This window comes from Mesoplodon mirus, assembly GCF_964341445.2.
Source record: "Mesoplodon mirus genome assembly, chromosome: X".
Classification (NCBI taxonomy): Eukaryota; Metazoa; Chordata; class Mammalia; order Artiodactyla; family Ziphiidae; genus Mesoplodon; species Mesoplodon mirus.
Genome location: NC_138981.1, coordinates 15,685,225 through 15,704,199, shown reverse-complemented (window position 1 = coordinate 15,704,199; position 18,975 = coordinate 15,685,225). Strand labels below are relative to the sequence as shown.

The following is an 18,975-nucleotide window of genomic DNA, read 5'->3' as shown; positions in this document are numbered from 1 at the left end:
CCTTTTTTATGAGGAGGCTGTCATGGTATATGCATGCTGAGAACTTCCTGAATTTCTTTGCAAGGTACGTGATGGAAAAGTTTGCCAACTCCTTCTTATATTTGACTATACGTGCTTAAATACTTTTTGCTCACCATCAAATAAGGTCTTTCCTGTGTACATACCTACTCTCCTGCTGTTGAGATAGGTACACCTTGGAATGTGCTAAGAGCGCCCAAACTGAAGAAATCCAGTCCTTGTAGGTTTTTAAAGCTCGGACAGCAACTACACTGTAGAGTTTTCCTAATTCTCTATTTTAGAGGTTAAGAAAAGGGTCTAGCTACATAAAACTCGTCTTCTGTCACCCAATCTGAGTGGCTGGTGCCCCATCCCTTCTTTCTTGAATCATACAATAATGAAACACTTTTTTAAGGCGCAAGGAACAGTATCTACAACTGTCTTTGCACTTGATAGGCATTAAGGTCACATAGACAACAAAAGAATACACAGAAGCTGTTAAATTTATCATACATATTTACTTAATCTATACAGAATTGAGTAGATAAAATCAGATTCACATTAGTGAAAAATCTCTACAAAATGTCTTTGAAAAGCAAAACAAGACTGCCTCTTAACAATTCATATCCTCATGAAAGACGTGGGCTGTAAAAATAAAGCAGTGTGTTTAGCACAAACTAGAAGATATCTGCATCATTTTTTCACAGTTATTTCCATCTACAGTCTGAAAGAGGTAGATTTTTCTGCAACACCTGAGAATTGAATTGATAACCAGGTGTAATAAAGGCAGTTGCATACATAACTAAAAAATACTGGTCTCAAGACCAAGAAATGTACTCCTACAAGTCTGAGGATGAAAGGGTCCATTATCCAAGACCCAAAGTTTTCTCTACTCCTTGGAGTCTCCTGCCACTATAAATAATATACATCAAGATTCCATGATGGTGCAGCAAATGCAGTTGAAGCAAATTTGACATTTCAATCTTTCCTGGGCCAGCCTTAGTAGCATTACAGTGTTCTAGAATGTGGTAGAAACAGGGTGTGCTACAAAGCCACAACACTGGGCTGGCGAGGTGATTGATTGCTTTAGGAGCATGTCCTTCTCAGAGGGTCCCGTTTGTATTTATTCACAGGGTAATGGGAGGAGAGATTCTGAAAGGATACCAAATGCACCCCAGAGAGAATCCATGTCCTTTAAACACCATGAGAGCATCTAGCTAAAAATACACAGTAAGCCAAAAGCAGCAGGCCAAGTACTGTAAATCACGTCGCTTTATAAAGCCCTTGAAAATATGCAACAGGTCCGTTACAATCTTCCACACAGGACAAGCACCACAAAGAAACGTGGCGGGCTACACAAATGGCTTAAGACAGTAAGAGCTGTACATCCAGCAGAGCGCTTGTGAAATGGGACCATTAGTACTAATTTTACAGTAGAGTGTATTTCTGATGTATACCTCCATTTCCTCTCAGGGAAGTGAGTCCAATATTTCATTTAGTAACCAAAGGGGATATCTATAAAAGGCTGTTGGAGGAGGATGTGTTTGTTTTTGCTTCCGACTCATTTTGACAGTAATCAGATAACCAACTTTGTGGGTTTCTTTTCCTTCACTGTCTGGCCCTTTGATTAACATGACTGATGGTGGAAGCTTAGATATAATCCACCACTCCAGGCGCTGTTGCCTATCTATTGGACAGTTTTCAATTCTTCAACCCAGTTTAGACCATGAACGTGACAGGACAAATAAAACTTTAACAAAGAGAAAAACCCTTTTAACTGGACAGAAGAGAGTTTATTCGGTCCAGTAAGCAATATAAGAAGTGTCAGTTTGATAGTTTTGCTCAGTAGAATGTGCTAACATCAGTTCTAATAGAGCCTTTTTATTTCATAAAGTATTTCAATGCAAATTATACCAGGGACAAAGTCAAAACTCTCATCAGTGCAGCCTGGTTAATGATGTGTATAAACTCGACCACATGTGACATTGTGAAGAACAAAGGAACTTACAGCAAATCCAAAAGTGATGTGCTGCATTTTCAAAGCCCCCCATTCCAAGTGTAGACACCTTGATAATACTGGTTTTTACTAAAAAAGAAAACAACAACCCAAAAAACCACTAATAAAAGGGGCAGAAACAGAATGAAAGCATAAGTAATAAATAGATCCTGGCTATTTAACTCTGCCAAGTTTCCTCAAAGTCAAAAATGCTGGTTCCAGTCTTTGTTTTAGAAATGGAATCAGTTTCATTTAGTTAGCATGATCATAATTAAAATTCCCTTTAAAAAACCCTGGAGAACAATGCTGTTTGGACTGTCGGAACAGTTGGACACCAACTTTCAAGCAGCCAGAAGGTAGTGGAGGGACTTCCGCTTAAGGAAAGCTACACGATTTTACCCTCCTCGTCCTACACTGACTGGCGAAAGACTGTCAGTGGCAGCTCTCCGTGGGAAGTGGAGGATGTGTACCCAAATCCCGAGTGAGAAGCAAACAAACCACCAGGCTCCCCACACAGCGGGCATCCAGGTGGTCCAAATTCAGATACTGCTTCTATCCTGAAAACAGAGCGGTGGGACTGTTTTTCTTCTTTTTAAAGGAGAACCGCACTTTCTACTGGAAATGCCTCCCTCAAATTCAGGGACATAGATATTTGTTGTCCTGATTTTTTTTTTTTTTTTTTTCCGGCGCTACGCGGGCCTCTCAGTGTTGCGGCCTCTCCTCCTGCGGAGGAGCACAGGCTCCAGACGCACAGGCTCAGCGGCCATGGCTCACGGGCCCAGCCGCTCCGCAGCATGTGGGATCTTCCCGGACCGGGGCACGAACCCGCGTCCCCTGCATCGGCAGGCGGACTCTCAACCACTGCGGCACCAGGGAAGCCACGGTGGGACTCTTTTGAATCACATAAACATTAGCCCTGTCTCTCCAATGATGTGCCTGTATATTCTACTTTGTTTAAAAGTTACACCTTTATGTACAAGTCTAGGCTTGTAGCCATCTCAATTTGTCAAGTGATATAAATATCAAAAAGCTAATTTGAATCAAATATGCTATGCTTGTTTCTGACCCAAGCCTAGAGTTTTTTTACTTGGCATTTAAAATGGGCTATTAAGACAAATATCTAATCATCTTGATATTTTCCTTTGAGTAATATTAATTAGGGGGGCAGGATGTTTAAACGAGTATTGTTTTCACATCAGGAACCATTATCAGGGACTTCCCTGGCAGTCCAGTGGTTAGGACTCGGTGCTCTCAATGCTGGGGCCTGGGTTCAATCCCTCATCAGGGAATGATGATCCCACAAGCCGCGGGGCGGGGCGGGGGGTGGGGGTGGGGAACCGTTATCAGAACAAAGTTCCCTTGTAAATGGTCAGCCCTGGTGAGTGACATTTTAATTCGGACAATTCTGTGCAAGCAGCAGGGGAGAGGGAGAAAGGCAATGAGCACATGCATTCCGATGAAGGGGAAAGAGGCAGATGTGCAACACAGCTGAGGAAAATGTAGAGAGTAAAACTATTCAAACCTGCCAAGCAGCCTCCTGTACCACATAAGTCCAGTAGTTCTAAGAAAATACAGATATGGTAGAAAAAGTAAGAAAATTTTCACCACAAAACCAAGTTACTACTAACAGAGAAAGTTATACACAAAATAGAGCTCTCAATACAGTGATCATACTTGATCTCAGTCAACTGACTCGATGCTGGGCCCAGCACCCAGGGACTCGGCCTCCGGGCTGACACGGGCAGTGCTTTGCCAGGCGGCACTGGGCTCCTCGGCAGAAGCCGGGGCAGCACAGGGCTGGGCCCGGGGCGGCGCTGGGCCCCCGCCCGCCGCCCTCCCCGAGACCTGCTCCTTCAGCACCTCCACCTTCTCACTGAGCTCGTTCCTCTCCGTCTGCAGGGCCCGGCACAGCTTCTCCAGCCGTTCCAGTTTTATGTGAAAGGCCTTGTACTCTTTATCTCGCACAGTTTTCTGCAAAGAGGAAAAAGCAGGATTTATGTAACCCAACTGAATACGAATTAGGTTACGGGATACAGCAAATTTAAGTCTTTTGAGCCGCTTCTTGGGTCACCTCTTGGACATGTTCAGTTTCTTCAACACCTCCCAACGTCCCGCCACCTGCCTTCTGCACACATAGCCACAGACACCAATTAACGTGGTTCTGGGGTGACAAAAATGAAATTCCCTGTCATGTTTCTTAAAAAGAACCAAAGCCCACTTTTAAAAGCATTTTGTATTGATGAATTACTAAGGAAATTGAAGATACTCACCACTAAAGACTAGCAGATAAAAAATGAAGGGCCTGCTTACAAAAGAGGACCACTCATCTTATTTCCACCTAGATTTCTCTCGTTTTTACCAATCCTCAGACGAGAACAGGATTTAAGATGTGATATTTAGTGTTTGCAAACAGTACATCTCAGCTTCGTAAGACTCGCAAAAAGTACTATGCTACCTTTTCGGAAAGAGTAAGTCGGGGGGCTTCCCTGGTGGCGCAGTGGTTGAGAGTCCGCCTGCCGATGCAGGGGACACGGGTTCGTGCCCCGGTCCGGGAGGATCCCACATGCTGCAGAGCGGCTGGGCCCATGAGCCATGGCCGCTGAGCCTGTGCTCCTCAGCAGGAGAGGCCGCAACAGTGAGAGGCCCGCATATCGCAAAAAAAAAAAAGAAAAGTCGAGGTGGAGAGAGAGGCACCCAAGTCAGTAGCCTGTGCTGGCCAGGTGGGCGCCTGGTCGGAAGGCAGATTTCCCAACCCTCAGCCCCAGACCCAGTCAATCAAACGCCGGCTGAGCGGTAGGAAAGCCCATGTCACCCGGGGCTCTAGCTGCGACTCCTGCTGGGACAGATCCCACTCAGCAGCTCTGGCCAGAGCCCTCGGCTAGGACGGCAGCGTCACAAGGCAGGTCCCCCTGCCCTGTCGGCTACCTGAACGTCATGAGGCCGCGGGAAACCACCTCACCTCTTCAGCCATTTGCAGAAGTGCTTTGTTATTGTTTTCCCATTTGGTCCGCCATATTATCGTTTCTTTTTCCAGTTTTTTAATTTTCTTTGTCATCTGCGAATCGACACAATTGCAAATTTAAATTCAAGGTTCCCGGGCTTCCCTGGTGGCGCAGTGGTTGAGAGTCCACCTGCCGATGCAGGGGACACGGGTTCATGCCCTGGTCCGGGAGGATCCCACATGCCGCGGAGCGGCTGGGCCCGTGAGCCATGGCCGCTGAGCTGCGCGTCCGGAGCCTGTGCTCCGCAACGGGAGAGGCCACAGCGGTGAGAGGCCCGCGTACCGCCAAAAAAAAAAAAAAAAAAAAAAAATTCAAGGTTTCCTTATCTCTACAGCCCGCCCCACCCCCTGACCGTCTGAGCGGTCCTTCCCCGCCCCCATCACGGTGCCCAGGGCACAGCTCATCTCACAAGCTCCCCGGATGGCGGTGGCAGGACCAAAGCGGGGGTTCATACGATGAGAAACCCGCATCTCATCTCCTCAGTTTCAGAGGCAGCAACACCTAGAGAAAGCTGCCCGCTGGCACGCTCTGAGCGCTCGCTTCAGGCCGAGGCCAGCCTTCCTTCCCAAGTCGTACCAAAAAAACATCTCTGTTCCTGAATTTTCTGTGCATTAACTACTTCACGTGAGTTCTGGAAGGATCCAGGTTCCCCCCTCCTCCCCAAGATGGAGAGCTGGCGCTCTGCCCCGACCTCCGAGGCTGCAGCCGTCTGGGAAGCAGCGGCAGCGGAGGGCAGGTGAGGGACCAGGGACCAGGGGAAAGTCGTTAACCCTCAGCTTCCCTTATCCTCACGACTCACATGACCGTTCCACTTCAGATTCTGCTAAAAATAAAACGGGTCCAAAAATCGGGGGAACGTTCTTAACCGACGCTGCCAGAACCCACTTTTCATAAGTTCAGAAGATTTCGTTCCAGCGCCTACGAGGCCGGTTCTCGGGTCCTATGTGCCGTGGGCGCCCGCTCCCCGGCCCAGGGGCACCTCCGGAGGCCGTCTCCGGGTCCCCACCGAGGGCTCCCGATGCCTGAAGGAATTCACCGGAGCACTTCCCACAGCCAAACGCTCCCTGAAATACTCTACCCTATGAAGGTCAGGCGTTTTTGTTATTTGTAACAAGGAAGGCACAGAAAGGGTAACAACTCACCCGTGGTCACACAGCACCACGGCCTCCCCTGCCGCCCATCCCTAAAAGCCCCCGGCGTAAGGATGAACGTGTGGATACGTGCGCGTATACTGGTTCTTAGTTTAATATCGAGAATACCGCCTTCCTTATCACAGGCAGGACAAAGAACCAGACGCCAAAAAATTGGTTTGCTTGAGGGAGAAAGAATTCAGTGGGAGCAAAAACAAAGAAGAAGAAGAAAAAAAAAAAAGCTAAAAAGGTAGAAACACCGATCTGTATCGACCAACCAAAATACGTAGTTACTGTTCTGGGCTTGGTTGTCTTCAAATAATTTGATCTCCAAGGACATCAAGCTTTGTGAAAGGGGTGTGGGGTGGGGCTGGGAGGTTATCACCTGAAGCAAATAAAAAAGACACCGCTTTACTGCTAACAACAAATTGTATGTAATAGAGGAGTTAACTTTAATAAAGACAACTGTGAAGGCCTAGAGATCACTAGCTACATGGGGTACTACTGAGGGCAAAGTGACTAAACATGATGCCACTGGAGGATCAGAAGAGATGAAATGAAGACAGTACAGTAAAAACATGAACTCATCCAAGTAGCAATCATGCTTAAAATAGCTTCTTATATAAATTCCCTTTTAGGCAATACTCCACTAAAAATAGGCAAATACCTTTTCCATTTCCTGCCGGAAGGTTGTAAACAGTTCATTACTTTTTGCCATGGTAGTCTGGAATTCTTCAAACTTATCCATATAAAGAGAAAGCTACAGAAAACAAGTATAAAAAATTCAGAGTTCTAGGTAAATGATTTAAAATCCCAAACACTTTCAAAAAGAACATAATATGGTTAAATGTTACCTGTTATAAGCGACAGAAATAAGAACAAATGCAAACCCAATCCTCGACCCCAGACATCAATGGCTGCAGTTCTAAGAACCCACTGAAATGCACTGAAACTTAGGAAGTTATGTTAACCTCACCATCTTTAGATGAAACTGTTTAAAATGTACAAATATTTATTAGCTCCATTCCGCCAATTATAATAAAAACTGAAGTACGTGGAACAGCTATAAATTCCATACAATTAATCCTTTATGAACTACCCCCTCTCCTTATATTTGAAAAATTGTCCTTGGAAAAAGATCATTCTTTTAGAATACCACCTGCACAGTTCCTAGCTTGAAATCAGGGATATCTCTTTTCTTAATGTAGGCAGGAAAATGAAACAGAAGCCAAAGGACTGGTGTGGTTAGGGGAGAAAGATTTCAGTGGGAGTATGGTTAAGAGAAAAAGCTGAAAGAGGTAGAAACACTGATTTTTCTTTTAACTCCCACCCTTAAGGAATTTTTATTCTAGCTGGGAAAATAAGGCACTAACCGATAAGGCAGGCAGAATTTAGAACACAGAATCACCTTCTTCTCCCCCACTCCCCCAGAAGCCGGGGTCGGGGGAGGCGCAGTAGGGGTCAGAATAGAATAGTTAGGGAAGCTCCTTGTGGCCGAGGCCCAAGCTAGGTCTCAAGGGCAGGCTGAATTATTTTATTTCAGACAAGGCGGGAACCCTGAGAGCCCACCTAATGTAACTGCATTATTTCAGGATGAGGAAACAGGCCTGGAGGAATAAAGTGCTTTGCTCAAGATCACACAGCACATATAAAGAAAGCGGAGAAGAAAAGATCACCAGAGGCCAAGAAACAGCGTCAGCGATGCCTTTCCACCTTCAGCAGTGCTGTGTGCGGAGCATAAAGAGAAGCCAAGACCAGGGCGAGAGGGGAGATGCCCTGGGAGGGAGCGGAGCAGCCGGTGGAAAGACAGGAGGCCAGCTCTGCTGTGTGGGAAAGAGACGCGGACCAAAAGCAACGCTACCAATGGCAACAGGCCAGGCGAAGTGACGATGAGACAGCCAAAGCACGCCCCCAGGAGGGGGAGGCTGAGGGCCAGGACGAACAGAAATTTCAGGGGGAAGAGAATAGCGCAGAGGATTTCCAAGCAGAGCAGTCCGTAGAGGGGCACATGGTGACAGAGCCGCCAGGGCCGCTGGCCTGGGGTCGGAACAGCGGTGAGGCTCGGGCACACTGGTGGAGCAGTTGTGTCACTTGAGGGAGATTAGAAGTTATGGCGGTCTTAGCATGGTCTGTTTTTATCAAAGACAGAACATCCAGGTGGACTGTCCCGTCAGAGTTCAACGCTGGCCCCCTCTGGGTAATGAGTAAGTGGCAACTACCATCTTGGACTTACGGGCCTAGATTACAAAATTGGTCAAAACACACCAATAAGACTAAGATCATCCACAAAGCCTGGAAACGGACATGGCGAGCAAGAGCAGAGAATGAGATGGACTCTTGGGAAGAACAGCACATTTAGGGAGCAGGAATAGGAAGAGGCGGCAGCAGAGGAAACAAACTAATGATCAGATAACATGACTCAGGGCGACACAGGTCACAGACAAGAGAAGCCGCAGTGCTAACGGTACAACAGAACTGGAGCTGCCTGTGAACTCGGCAGAAGAGCCCTCTGGGGCCCTGCATTAAAGTCCATCTTCCAAAGCCATCTATAGACTTTTTATACCTTTTCCACATTGATTCTCTTCTCCATTTATATGGACAACTGAATTTATAGGGCTAGTAAGGGGTTCAAAGTTTCCTAGAAGCATTCTACCACAATAACTTATGATGGAAAGCTCAAAAGACCTTCAATTTTCACTCCTAAGTTAGGCTAGCTTTATAGGAAATGACTGTCACCACACTGTAAAACGTGCCCAAAGACAAACCACTCAAAAAATGTGCTCATAAAGATTCAGGCCAGTCTGCATTTTAGAACTAATTTAGAGTCCTTACATTTAAAAAACTTGTTACATAATAAACTTTCAAAATGAATAATACATTTTTCATCAAAATGTAATCTACTTTTCTGAGAAAGGGTGAATTGTAGGTACAAATGCCTAATTTCACCTGTCTGTGAAGACATGGGAAGTCCTTCCTGTACCTCTTCTTTGAGTGGGGAGGCATCTGCTACCCTTACTCCACACAAGGCACCACAGAGAAAGACTGCATTAGAACAAACCTAAGGGGTCTGGACTGAAAAGCAGGGAGGCAACGAAGAAAAGCCTAGGCCTAGACAGCTTCAGGGGTGAATTCTACCAAACACTGAAAGAAGAACAAATACCAATTCTTACCAAACTCTTCCCAAAAAGTAAAGAGAAGGGAATACTCCTGAACTCATTCTACAAGGCCAGCATTGCCCTGATACCAAAGTCAGATAAGACAGTACAGGCCAGATAAGAAAACTACAAGGATGGTTCAACATAGGCAAATCAATAAATGCGACACACCACGTTAATACAATAGAATGAAAGACAAAAATTGTATGATCTAATAGATGCAGAAAATGCATTTGGTAAAATTCAACATACATTCATGATAAAAATGCTTAACAGGGAATTCCCTGGTGGTCCAGTGGTTAGGAATCTACGCTTTCACTGCCAAGGGCACGGGTTCAATCCCTGGTCAGGGAACTAAGATCCCACAAGCTGCGTAGTGCATCCAAAACGAAACAAAACACAATAAAACAAAACAAAGAAACGCTCAACAAACTGGGTACAAGGAAAGAACATACTTAATATAATAAAGGCCATATATGAGAGCCACAGCTAACATCATACTCAAGAGTCAGTTACAGGCTGAAAGCTTTCCCTCTAAGATCAGGAACAAGACAGGATGCCCACTCTCACCACTTCTATTCAACATAGTAGTGAAATTCCTAGCCTGAGCAATTAAACAAGAAATAAACAGCATCCAAATCAGAAAGGAATAAGCAAAACTGTCTGTTTGCTGATGACATGATCTTATATATAGAAAATCCTGAAGACCCCACAAAAAAAACGGTAGAATAAATTCAGTAAGGTTTCGGGATACAAAATCAACATACAGAAATCAGTTATGTTTCTATACACTAACAACAAAATATCTGAAAAAGGAATAAACAGAAATAAATAAAATAATCCTATTTTCTATAGTATTAAAAAAAATACTTAGGAATACATTTAACCAAGGAAATGAAAAATCTATACACTGAAAACTGTAAGACGATGAAAGAAACTGAAGAAGACAAAAATAAGTGGAAAGGTACCCTGTGTTCATGGATCAGAAGAGTCAATATTGTTAAAAATGTCCATACTAGTCAAAGCCCTATCAAAATTCCAATGGCATTTGCCATAGAAATAGAATAATCCTAGAATCTGTATGGAACCACAAAAAACAAACAAAACAAAATAGCCAAAGCAATCTTCAGAAAACAAAGCTGGAGGTATTACACTCCCCGATATCAAGCTTTATTACAAAGCTATAGTAACCAAAACAATATACTATGGGCATAAAAGCAGAGACATAGACCAACGGGTCAGAACTGAGAGCCCCCCAAAAAAACCCATATAGGGACCTCCCTGGTGGTGCAGTGCTTAAGAATCCGCCTGCCAATGCAGGGGACATGGGTTTGAGCCCTGGTCCAGGAAGATCCCACATGCTGTGGAGCAACTAAGCCCGTGCGCCACAACTACTGAGCCCATGTGCCACAACTACTGAAGCCCATGCGCCTAGAGCCCATGCTCTGCAACAAGAGAAGCCACCGCCAACGAAAGGCCTGTGCACCACAATGAAGAGTAGCCCCTGCTCACCGCAACTAGAGAAAGCCCGCACACAGCAACGAAGACCCAACACAGCCAAAAATAAATAAATTTTAAACAAAACAAAACAAAAATAAACCCACACAAATATGGTCAATAATATTTAACAAGGGAGCCAAGAATACGCAATGGGGAAAGGAAACTATCTTCAATAAAAGGTGTTGGGAAAACTGGATAACCATATGCAGAGGAATGAAACTGGACTGCTATCTTATACCAGTCACAAAAATTAACTTGAAATAGGTTAAGGACTTAAACAGGAGATATGAAACTGTAAAACTCCTAGAAGAAAACACAGGTTAAAAAGCTCCTTGACAGTGGTCTTGGCAATGAATTTTTGGATATGACAACAAAAGCACAAGCAACAAAAGCAAAAATCAACGCGTGGGGACTACATCAAACTAAAAAGTTTCTGCACAAAAAACCACCAACAAAATGAAAGGGCAATCTATGGAATGGGAGAAAATATCTGCAGACCACATGTATCTGATAAAGGGTTAATATCCAAAATATATAAGGAACTCGTACAACTCAATAGCAAAAAATAAATTTAAAAAAATGTTTTAAAAAATTTTAAAGTTTAATTTAAAAACCAGCTTGAATAGACATTTCTCCAAAGACATACAAATGGCCAACAAGTACATGAAAAGGTGCTCAGCATCACTAGTCATCAGGGAAATACAAATCAAAACCACAGTAAGATATCACCTCACACCTGTTAACAAATGCTGGTGAGGATGTGGAGAAAAGGGAACCCTTGTGCACTGTCAGTGGAATTGTAAATTGCTGCAGCCTACTATGGAAAACAGTATAAAGGCTCCTCAAAAAATTAAAAATAGAACCACCATATGATTCAGAAATTCCACTTCTGGGTATATATCCAAAAGAAATGAAAACAGGATCTCAAAGAGATATCAGCACTCCCATGTTCACTGCAGCATTATTCACAAGAGCCAAGATATGGAAGAAACCTAAGTGTCCATCAACATATAACTGGATAAAGAAAATGTGGTGTATATACACAATGGAATATTATTCAGCCATAAGAAAGAAGAAAATCTTACAATTTGTGACAACGTGGATAGGCTTTGAGGGCATTATGCTAAGTGAAATAAGTGAGACACAGAAAGACAAATACTAAATACTGTATGATATCACTTACCTGTAGGATCTAAAAAAGCCAAACTCAAAGAAACAGAGTAGAATGGTGGTTGCCAGAGTTGGAGGGCGGGGAGAAAGGGGAAGATGTTGGTCAAAGGGTACAAACTTTCAATCAGAAGATGAATAAGTTCCAGGGATCTCATGTACAGCATGGTGACTATAGTGAACATATTGTACAGGGGAAGGAAGGGAGGGAGGGAGGAAGGAAAGTCGGGGGCCCCCATTAAGGTGGCCACCACCTCCATACTCTACCTGGGAGTGGAAATGCATGATCAATAGGCAGTTTTTTAAAATAGGTTACAGGCTCATAGCACAAAATTCTAAAGATTTTAGGTTACACTATATGAAAATGCCATTTTGTAGGTCAAATAAGTATCAGCAATTTCATATGGTTCAACCTCACAAAAAAGAACTAAAATCTGAAGATTTATCAGTTTTTTTTAAGTAGGAAACTAGCTGACACACATGGGAACAGACAGAGAAAGGGAGGAAATACGTGGGATACTGGAAGGAGGACCTGCAGATAGCGGGACAAACTGTCCCATCTGCCTGGCTCCTGGGACCGAGTGCTAAAACCAGGAAAGTCCTAGGCAAATCAGGATGAGGTGGTCACCCTAAACGAAGAGGAAAACTCCAAAAGGGATGTGTGATCTACTCTCAGGTCTGCTGGGAACAAGCAAAATCATCTCAGAGGAGATTCAAGGTATGTATCAAATTAACCATAGATTTTTTTCTTACAAATTCTACTACCCCTGCTGTCAAGTTACCTGCTGTTTTAGTTGTACTTCTTGTTGTTTCATTTGTTCATATTTGTGTCTTGATTCCGTTGCTTCTTTTAATAACTAGAAGACAGAAACATTCTGGCAAAATACTAATAGTCATTACAAATATGACTACAAGGTCCAACGACCAGATGTTAGGCTTAATCCTTCCACTCATTATTTTAGCAAGAACCACAAGTATATGAATGAAACATTCTGTCACATCAATTGCTAATTACCTGTATCTTTGATCTGTTCCATTGTTAACACTTAGGAATGTAGGAATACTCTTTTATTGCTTAGAAGAAGTACTCAGGAGGCCTAATAATAGGTTTACAAAACTCAGGGTTGAACTGTTGTCTTTTAGATGAAAATAATTAGAAGTCTAGTATTGAGCAGAAAACATGGCTGAGAATCTCGACATTATCTGGGTTATTTAGAAAGCCCCTCAGGGACGTCCCTGGCGGTCCAGTGGTTAAGACTCTGTGCTTCCACTGCAGGGGACACAGGTTCGATCCCTGGTCAGGGAACTAAGATCCCGCATGCTGTGCGGCGTGGCCAAAAAAGAAAAGAAATTAGAAAGCCCGTCTGCTCCACGAGAGGCAAGATGAGGCATTGTATGGAGCAGAACAATGAAATCAGGAACCTGGTTTCTGATCACATTTTTTTTAAGCTGGGGGTGGGGGGGTGGTGATGGGATGGGAGCTTTAATTTATATACTTGAGTTTAAGAAAATTATGTAGTGAAACTGCATAGTAGGCAGCTGTGAAATTCAGTCCCTGAGGTAAAATGTCACACTTAGTCCAGCAGGTTTTGAAAAGTCCTTAAAACCAACCAGAAATATAAGTATCGTATGTATTTATTTAAATATGTGCATCATATTTCTATTCTAACTTGGGAAATGACAACTGTCTCTTCAGTTATGCATGGGACAGCGCTGTCAGTTCACATGGAACGACCACGCTGTGTGAAAAATGTCTCTTAACCCTAGACTCGCACTCAGAGTGACATGTTCACATCATGACGGCCATTCAGGATCTGAGTCTTCATACCTGGCTCGCCTCAGGGCCTAGGTTACTTGAGTGAAATCTGGATGGGACAGTCCTCATTATCATAACCACTTCTGACTTTTTTTTGGGGGGTTAAAGTTAAATTTGCATGTGTTAAATATACATACCCAATGACATTCCACTGTATTCACAATTATTGACAGGCCATATAATCTGAGCACACATTCTGAGAATAATGCTGAGTGATTAGGATGTAGAGAATTCTGTTAAAATTTTTCAGAAAATTATACCAGAGTAAACAAATAGTTTCCCTAGTTTCAAGTTACCTGTTTGAAATAAACTGTAACAGTATGAAGGACATCCATGTTTGGTAAGCTTGCTATTAAATCGAATCCCCAAATCTAATGTCCTAAATAATGCTATAATTCTTAAACTTGGTGGCCATTATCTAAAAAGTGAAATAAATATTCTAAGCACAGAAAAGTCTAATCAGTGCAGGTCTGTGCACTAACTTGGTCTAATCTCTCCAGTGTATCTTCTGTATATAAAGTTAAATAGAACGAAAAGGCTAATGTTTTCTAACACACACATGCCCTTCACAATCTAGAGCAAAAAAACAATTAGCACAACCCAGTGCTAATTTAAATGTAGAATAAGTTTAAATGTTTTAAATGGCTTTGGTTACAATTTTGGCAATGATTTCTTTTTTTAAGAAATTGCAAACTTACAAACTCTCTCTCTCTTTGATGTTTCTCATCAGCTTCTTTTATCAGCTGTGTTGTCTGCTGCAGTTTGGCATCCACAAGCTGTTGCTGCAGTTCCTTATGTTTGAATACTTTATCAATGTGCTACGGGGAAAGTAAAATTTCTTCTGTCACTTAATGAGAAAAGGGACAATGACGAGGAAACACGACACAGGTTACAAGACCTCACTCCCGAGGCTGCTTTTCCTGCTACCACCACCAGGGCTAATACCAGCAAGGTGCCTGTCTGCGTGCAGTGCTGGCGGAAGCCTGTGTCGGCATCCCTCCCTCCAGAGATGGCCCATCAGCACCTCAGCAGCCGGCCTCGTACCTTCTATTTCTGCCCTAAGGTGAAAATGAAGCTCAAATTGTATCAAGAAAAAGACGGCTAAGGAGATCAAACTGTTAAGCCCATAATACATCATACACATAATTCCTGGATATTTTTTTCTCCCCATTAAATTTTCCCAAATCTCTCAGTTGGAGGCAGCATGCTGTGATGGGAGGAATGGCCCCAGTCGAATTCTCCCCCTTGCTGAATCTCAGTCCCCTCACCTGTGGGGGGTAGCAACACCCACACTGCAGAACTGTAAAGGCCAACGCAATGGCTATACTATGTAAGGTGCTTGGTGCCTGGCACTTATCAGAACATCCCTCCCTGACCAAGGAAAGAACATTCAATAATACTCAAACTGAATAAGCCTCACAGGTAACGTGATTTCAACATACATAGCTTTCAAATTTTCTACATCTGTAATGTGGCAGACTGTCATATTAAACAATAAAACAATAATTTTAAGAAAAGTGAGGGCTTTATAATCTAATAGAAAATTTATTCTCTAGGACAAAAAAAGTTTCTTCAATAAACACACTGTAAGAATAAAAAAAGAGAGAAAAGGAAATCTTTATGTTAGAGACTTGACACATACCAACCAGTGAAACAGATGGGCTTTATCTGGATGATTCAAATAGGTTTTTCCTTTTTTAAAAAAAAAACGGGGAGAAAATCAGAAAAATTTAAATGATGACTAGATTTTAATATTAAATAATTACTGCTAATTTTTTAGGTATGAAAACGGTATTGTGGTCACACCTAAAAACGAATCTTTAGTCTTTCTGAGGTACACCCTCAAATATATATGAATGGACTGATACCTTGGATTTGCTTGAAAATAACCCAGGGGAAAGTGATGGGAATATAGTTGAAACTGTGGTTTCATTTGCTAAAGCCAGGTGATACAGTCCCTACTTTTCTTCGTTTATAATTTTCCATAATAATAAGGAAAAAAAAGGTAAGCAAAAAGCATCGAGAGTGATAAAAAGAAAATCTTTAAAAAAAACTAACAGTTTTTGAAGGGCTATATGGAAAACTCTTAATTAATATAATCTAAAGTTTGCCTTGAAAACTGGATAGAATAACCCACAGAGATGCCACAATCTTTTTTTTTTAATCAGCTATTTTAATCTATCTCTATAAGGGATACAACACACATAAGAGAACATTTTACTAACTTAAAAGGCAGGGGATGTGTCATTTAAAGAACCTAACCCTTTGTTCCTGCCCATTTGACCTCTAAAAGGGAGGAACTTTAAAAAAAGCACATGATTGCCTATTTGCATTTAATCTAGACACCACGCCCAGACTTCCCAACTAGCTTGTAGAACTCTTAGTTGGAGGCCAGTGACCAAGATGAGGTGCCACAGACCCTTCCAGTAAACTTTTTACTTCAATTGGGTGTATAAGGGTTTAGAAATAGGTTCGTTTTTTCTCCCAAATACTATAAAACCTCCACTAAAAAGAAATATCTGAAACACAGGCATAACGGAATGATAGTGTAGACCATACAGATTATCACAGATGTCTAAAATACAGTATATTTTGGGGCCAAGTACTTACTCACTTTAGTCTAGACAAGGGGAAAGTCTACGCTAAAATTACAACCTTCCAGCATCACACGGAGGACGAGTAGTGCTTAACACTGCCTCACGCACCCAAATCCACTGACTTCTGGGCCATGAGTATGGTCCCCACGAATCCTGCGAGGGAAGGCCAGACTTGCACCACGCATACACCGAGGTTCTAAAGCGCCCTGGGGGAAGGGTTTCAGTGAACGCTTTTGGTTCGCAGGGAGGGGACACCCCAGTCGCCCTACCTCCTCCCTCAGGGCGTACTGCTCGATGAGCTTCTTCAGCTTTTCCCCCAGCTCCACGTTCTCCTGGCGGAGCTTGGCGTTGTGTATGTCGTGTTGCTCCAGCTGTGCCTGGATTTCATTCAAAGTGATTTGGAAGTGCGCAGTGGCCTCTTTCCGTCTTTCTTCCTCCTCTCGTGCCTGCTGCATATTTTCTTCCTTATTATCCAAAACAATTTCTGTTAATCGTACAGGCCTATAGATGGCACAGACGCCCACAAAAGACACTACAGCCATGTGAGTTCACTGCTTGCTGCCCTGAAGTGGTGCTTCTGAACTAGAATTCCTTCCCTTTATTTAGGACCGGAAGGCTCTCGTTTGAAAGCAAACAGCTTCTCCTAGGTAGATAATCAGAGAGGCGCCACCTGCCCTGCTCTACAGTAAGCGCTCTGTGGCCACGCTGAGAGACAAGGAAGGAGTGTCTCCAGGCAGCCAGCCCCCTCCACACGGGCTTCCCAAATACCCTCCCCCTGGCTACTCTTGCAGGGCAGCATCTGAAATCAACCTGGAGGGGGAGATCCGTTCCTGGCCCTTACTTTCTGGGTCACACCTACTCCCTAGATGGCAAGGGACAAAAGGAATCTGCATCTTAAAAGCTTAGTCCCAAGTCTTGCTCAGATCCAAGTGCTAAGAGACCTTTACATGTCTAGTGTCTAAAGCGTTACCAGTCCAATCAAAGTGTGGGCTTGCTATGGGGAAAAAATACAACTCAGTTTCATGAACACCAAAATCCAAGGATTCAAAAGCAAAGAAAACCTAATGGCTCCCACATCAGGTAAAGATCCATTTCCCAAGGGCTCCTGTGTTCTAGGGCCTTGGGTGCCTGCCATGGTGGAGGAGTCTCACAAGCAATCCGGCTCAGTCAAAATCAAACCACAACCGCACGTGAGGACAGGCCCACCCCTGCGGCTCTGCCTTCTGCCCTTCTTCCTCTGTGGGTACCAACTAACTTTTGGGTACCCGCTGCTTTGTCTTTTAATCAGCCGAGGAATATGCGCTCTTTTAAAAGTACTTGGCAATGGGGAACTGGAATGGACAAGGGTGGCCGGTGATGTAACCAACGAACAGCCCTTAAGGAGCTCAGGGGGCCTTTCCCTTCCCTCAAGTCTGCCCCCACTCGGCTTCTCATTTCACGTCCACTTTTCACACATGCTAATGAACGACCTCAGTGCTCACCAGGAAACTGCAAATCTGAGCTTCCTAAGCCATGGCGCCTAGTGGGAAAGCTGTGGTCTAAACATCAATCTCATCTAGATTCCCCACGAGCAAGTATGAGGTGCGTTAAGAAGCACAAGGCCAAGCAAAATAGAACGGTGGCATCCCTGTCTCCAAGGAGAGACAAGGATTTAGTTCAAATAGGTACACAGTGACTATAAATCAAGCTAAGCCAGTCCCTCCTGAAAAACAGAAAAAGGAACCAGATTTCCCTGGTGCTGCAGTGGTTAAGAATCCACCTGCCAATGCAGGGGAGAGTGTTCGAGCCCTGGTCCGGGAAGATCCCACATGACACGGAGCAATTAAGCCTGTGCACCACAACTACTGAGCCTGCGCTCTAGAGCCCGCGAGCCACAACTACTGAAGCCCGTGCGCCTAGAGCCCGTGCTCCACAACAAGAGAAGCCCGTGCACTGCAACAAAGAGTACCCCTGCTCGCCGCAACTAGAGAAAGCCCGTGCACAGCAATGAAGACTCAGAACAGCTAAAAATAAATTTTAAAAAATATATATAAAAAAAGGAACCAACTCACCTTTAACGTCTTATTGTGACGCTGAAGTTCCCTGCAAAGAGACTCGAGTTTGCTTCTTGCCAAGATAGCCTTGCTGTGTTCACTCTGCAAATGAACTTTCTCTTTCACGATCTGGGCTTGCTTCTTCTGCAGCATCTTCATTTGCTTCTGAACGTTCCTGCTCTCCTCCAGCTAAAAGTAATAAGCACTTTACATTTAGGAAATACAGCGAGAACCTTTGAGTTATGGCTGGAAGAATTACAATAAGAACTAAGGAATACATTTCCAAAAACCCACAGTATTGTAGTGTAATATTTTATTTAAACTGTTTCATGCCATGCTGCCCTGCCAACCTTCTCTTTTCCCATTATGGTAGGAGAGTAAGCAAATGATTTAGGGTAGGAAAACAAACATTCTTAATCTCTTTATTTATTTATTAAAAACAAAAACAGATGGCGTTTTGGACAACTTTTTAGGAAGCAACACCATAAAGTTACTTTCTTGAAAAACACACTCAAGCTGCTTTATTGAAACGATCCTCCAAATTAAACCTCAATAAGCAGCACTCAGTTCTTTGCAAGTGAG

General features: G+C 43.5%; 1 protein-coding gene across 5 annotated transcripts in view; it reads right to left on the bottom strand.

The window, feature by feature from the left end:
- Positions 1-495: 495 nt before the first annotated feature.
- The window catches only part of TXLNG (taxilin gamma), a 49,977-nt gene continuing 31,497 nt past the window's right edge, over positions 496-18,975 (bottom strand). For 2 of the 5 annotated variants that reach the window (XM_082609717.1, XM_082609716.1), the window contains 7 exons: positions 18,412-18,582; positions 16,630-16,824; positions 14,462-14,581; positions 12,730-12,804; positions 6,793-6,885; positions 4,953-5,048; positions 496-3,964 (listed from right to left, as the gene is read on the bottom strand). In XM_082609717.1, coding sequence (XP_082465843.1) covers positions 3,674-3,964; positions 4,953-5,048; positions 6,793-6,885; positions 12,730-12,804; positions 14,462-14,581; positions 16,630-16,824; positions 18,412-18,582 — 1,041 coding nt within the window. In that variant the 3' untranslated portion in view covers positions 496-3,673. The remainder of the gene's footprint in view (positions 3,965-4,952; positions 5,049-6,792; positions 6,886-12,729; positions 12,805-14,461; positions 14,582-16,629; positions 16,825-18,411; positions 18,583-18,975) is intronic. The other 3 variants (XM_082609714.1, XM_082609713.1, XM_082609715.1) reach the window with 3 other exon arrangements.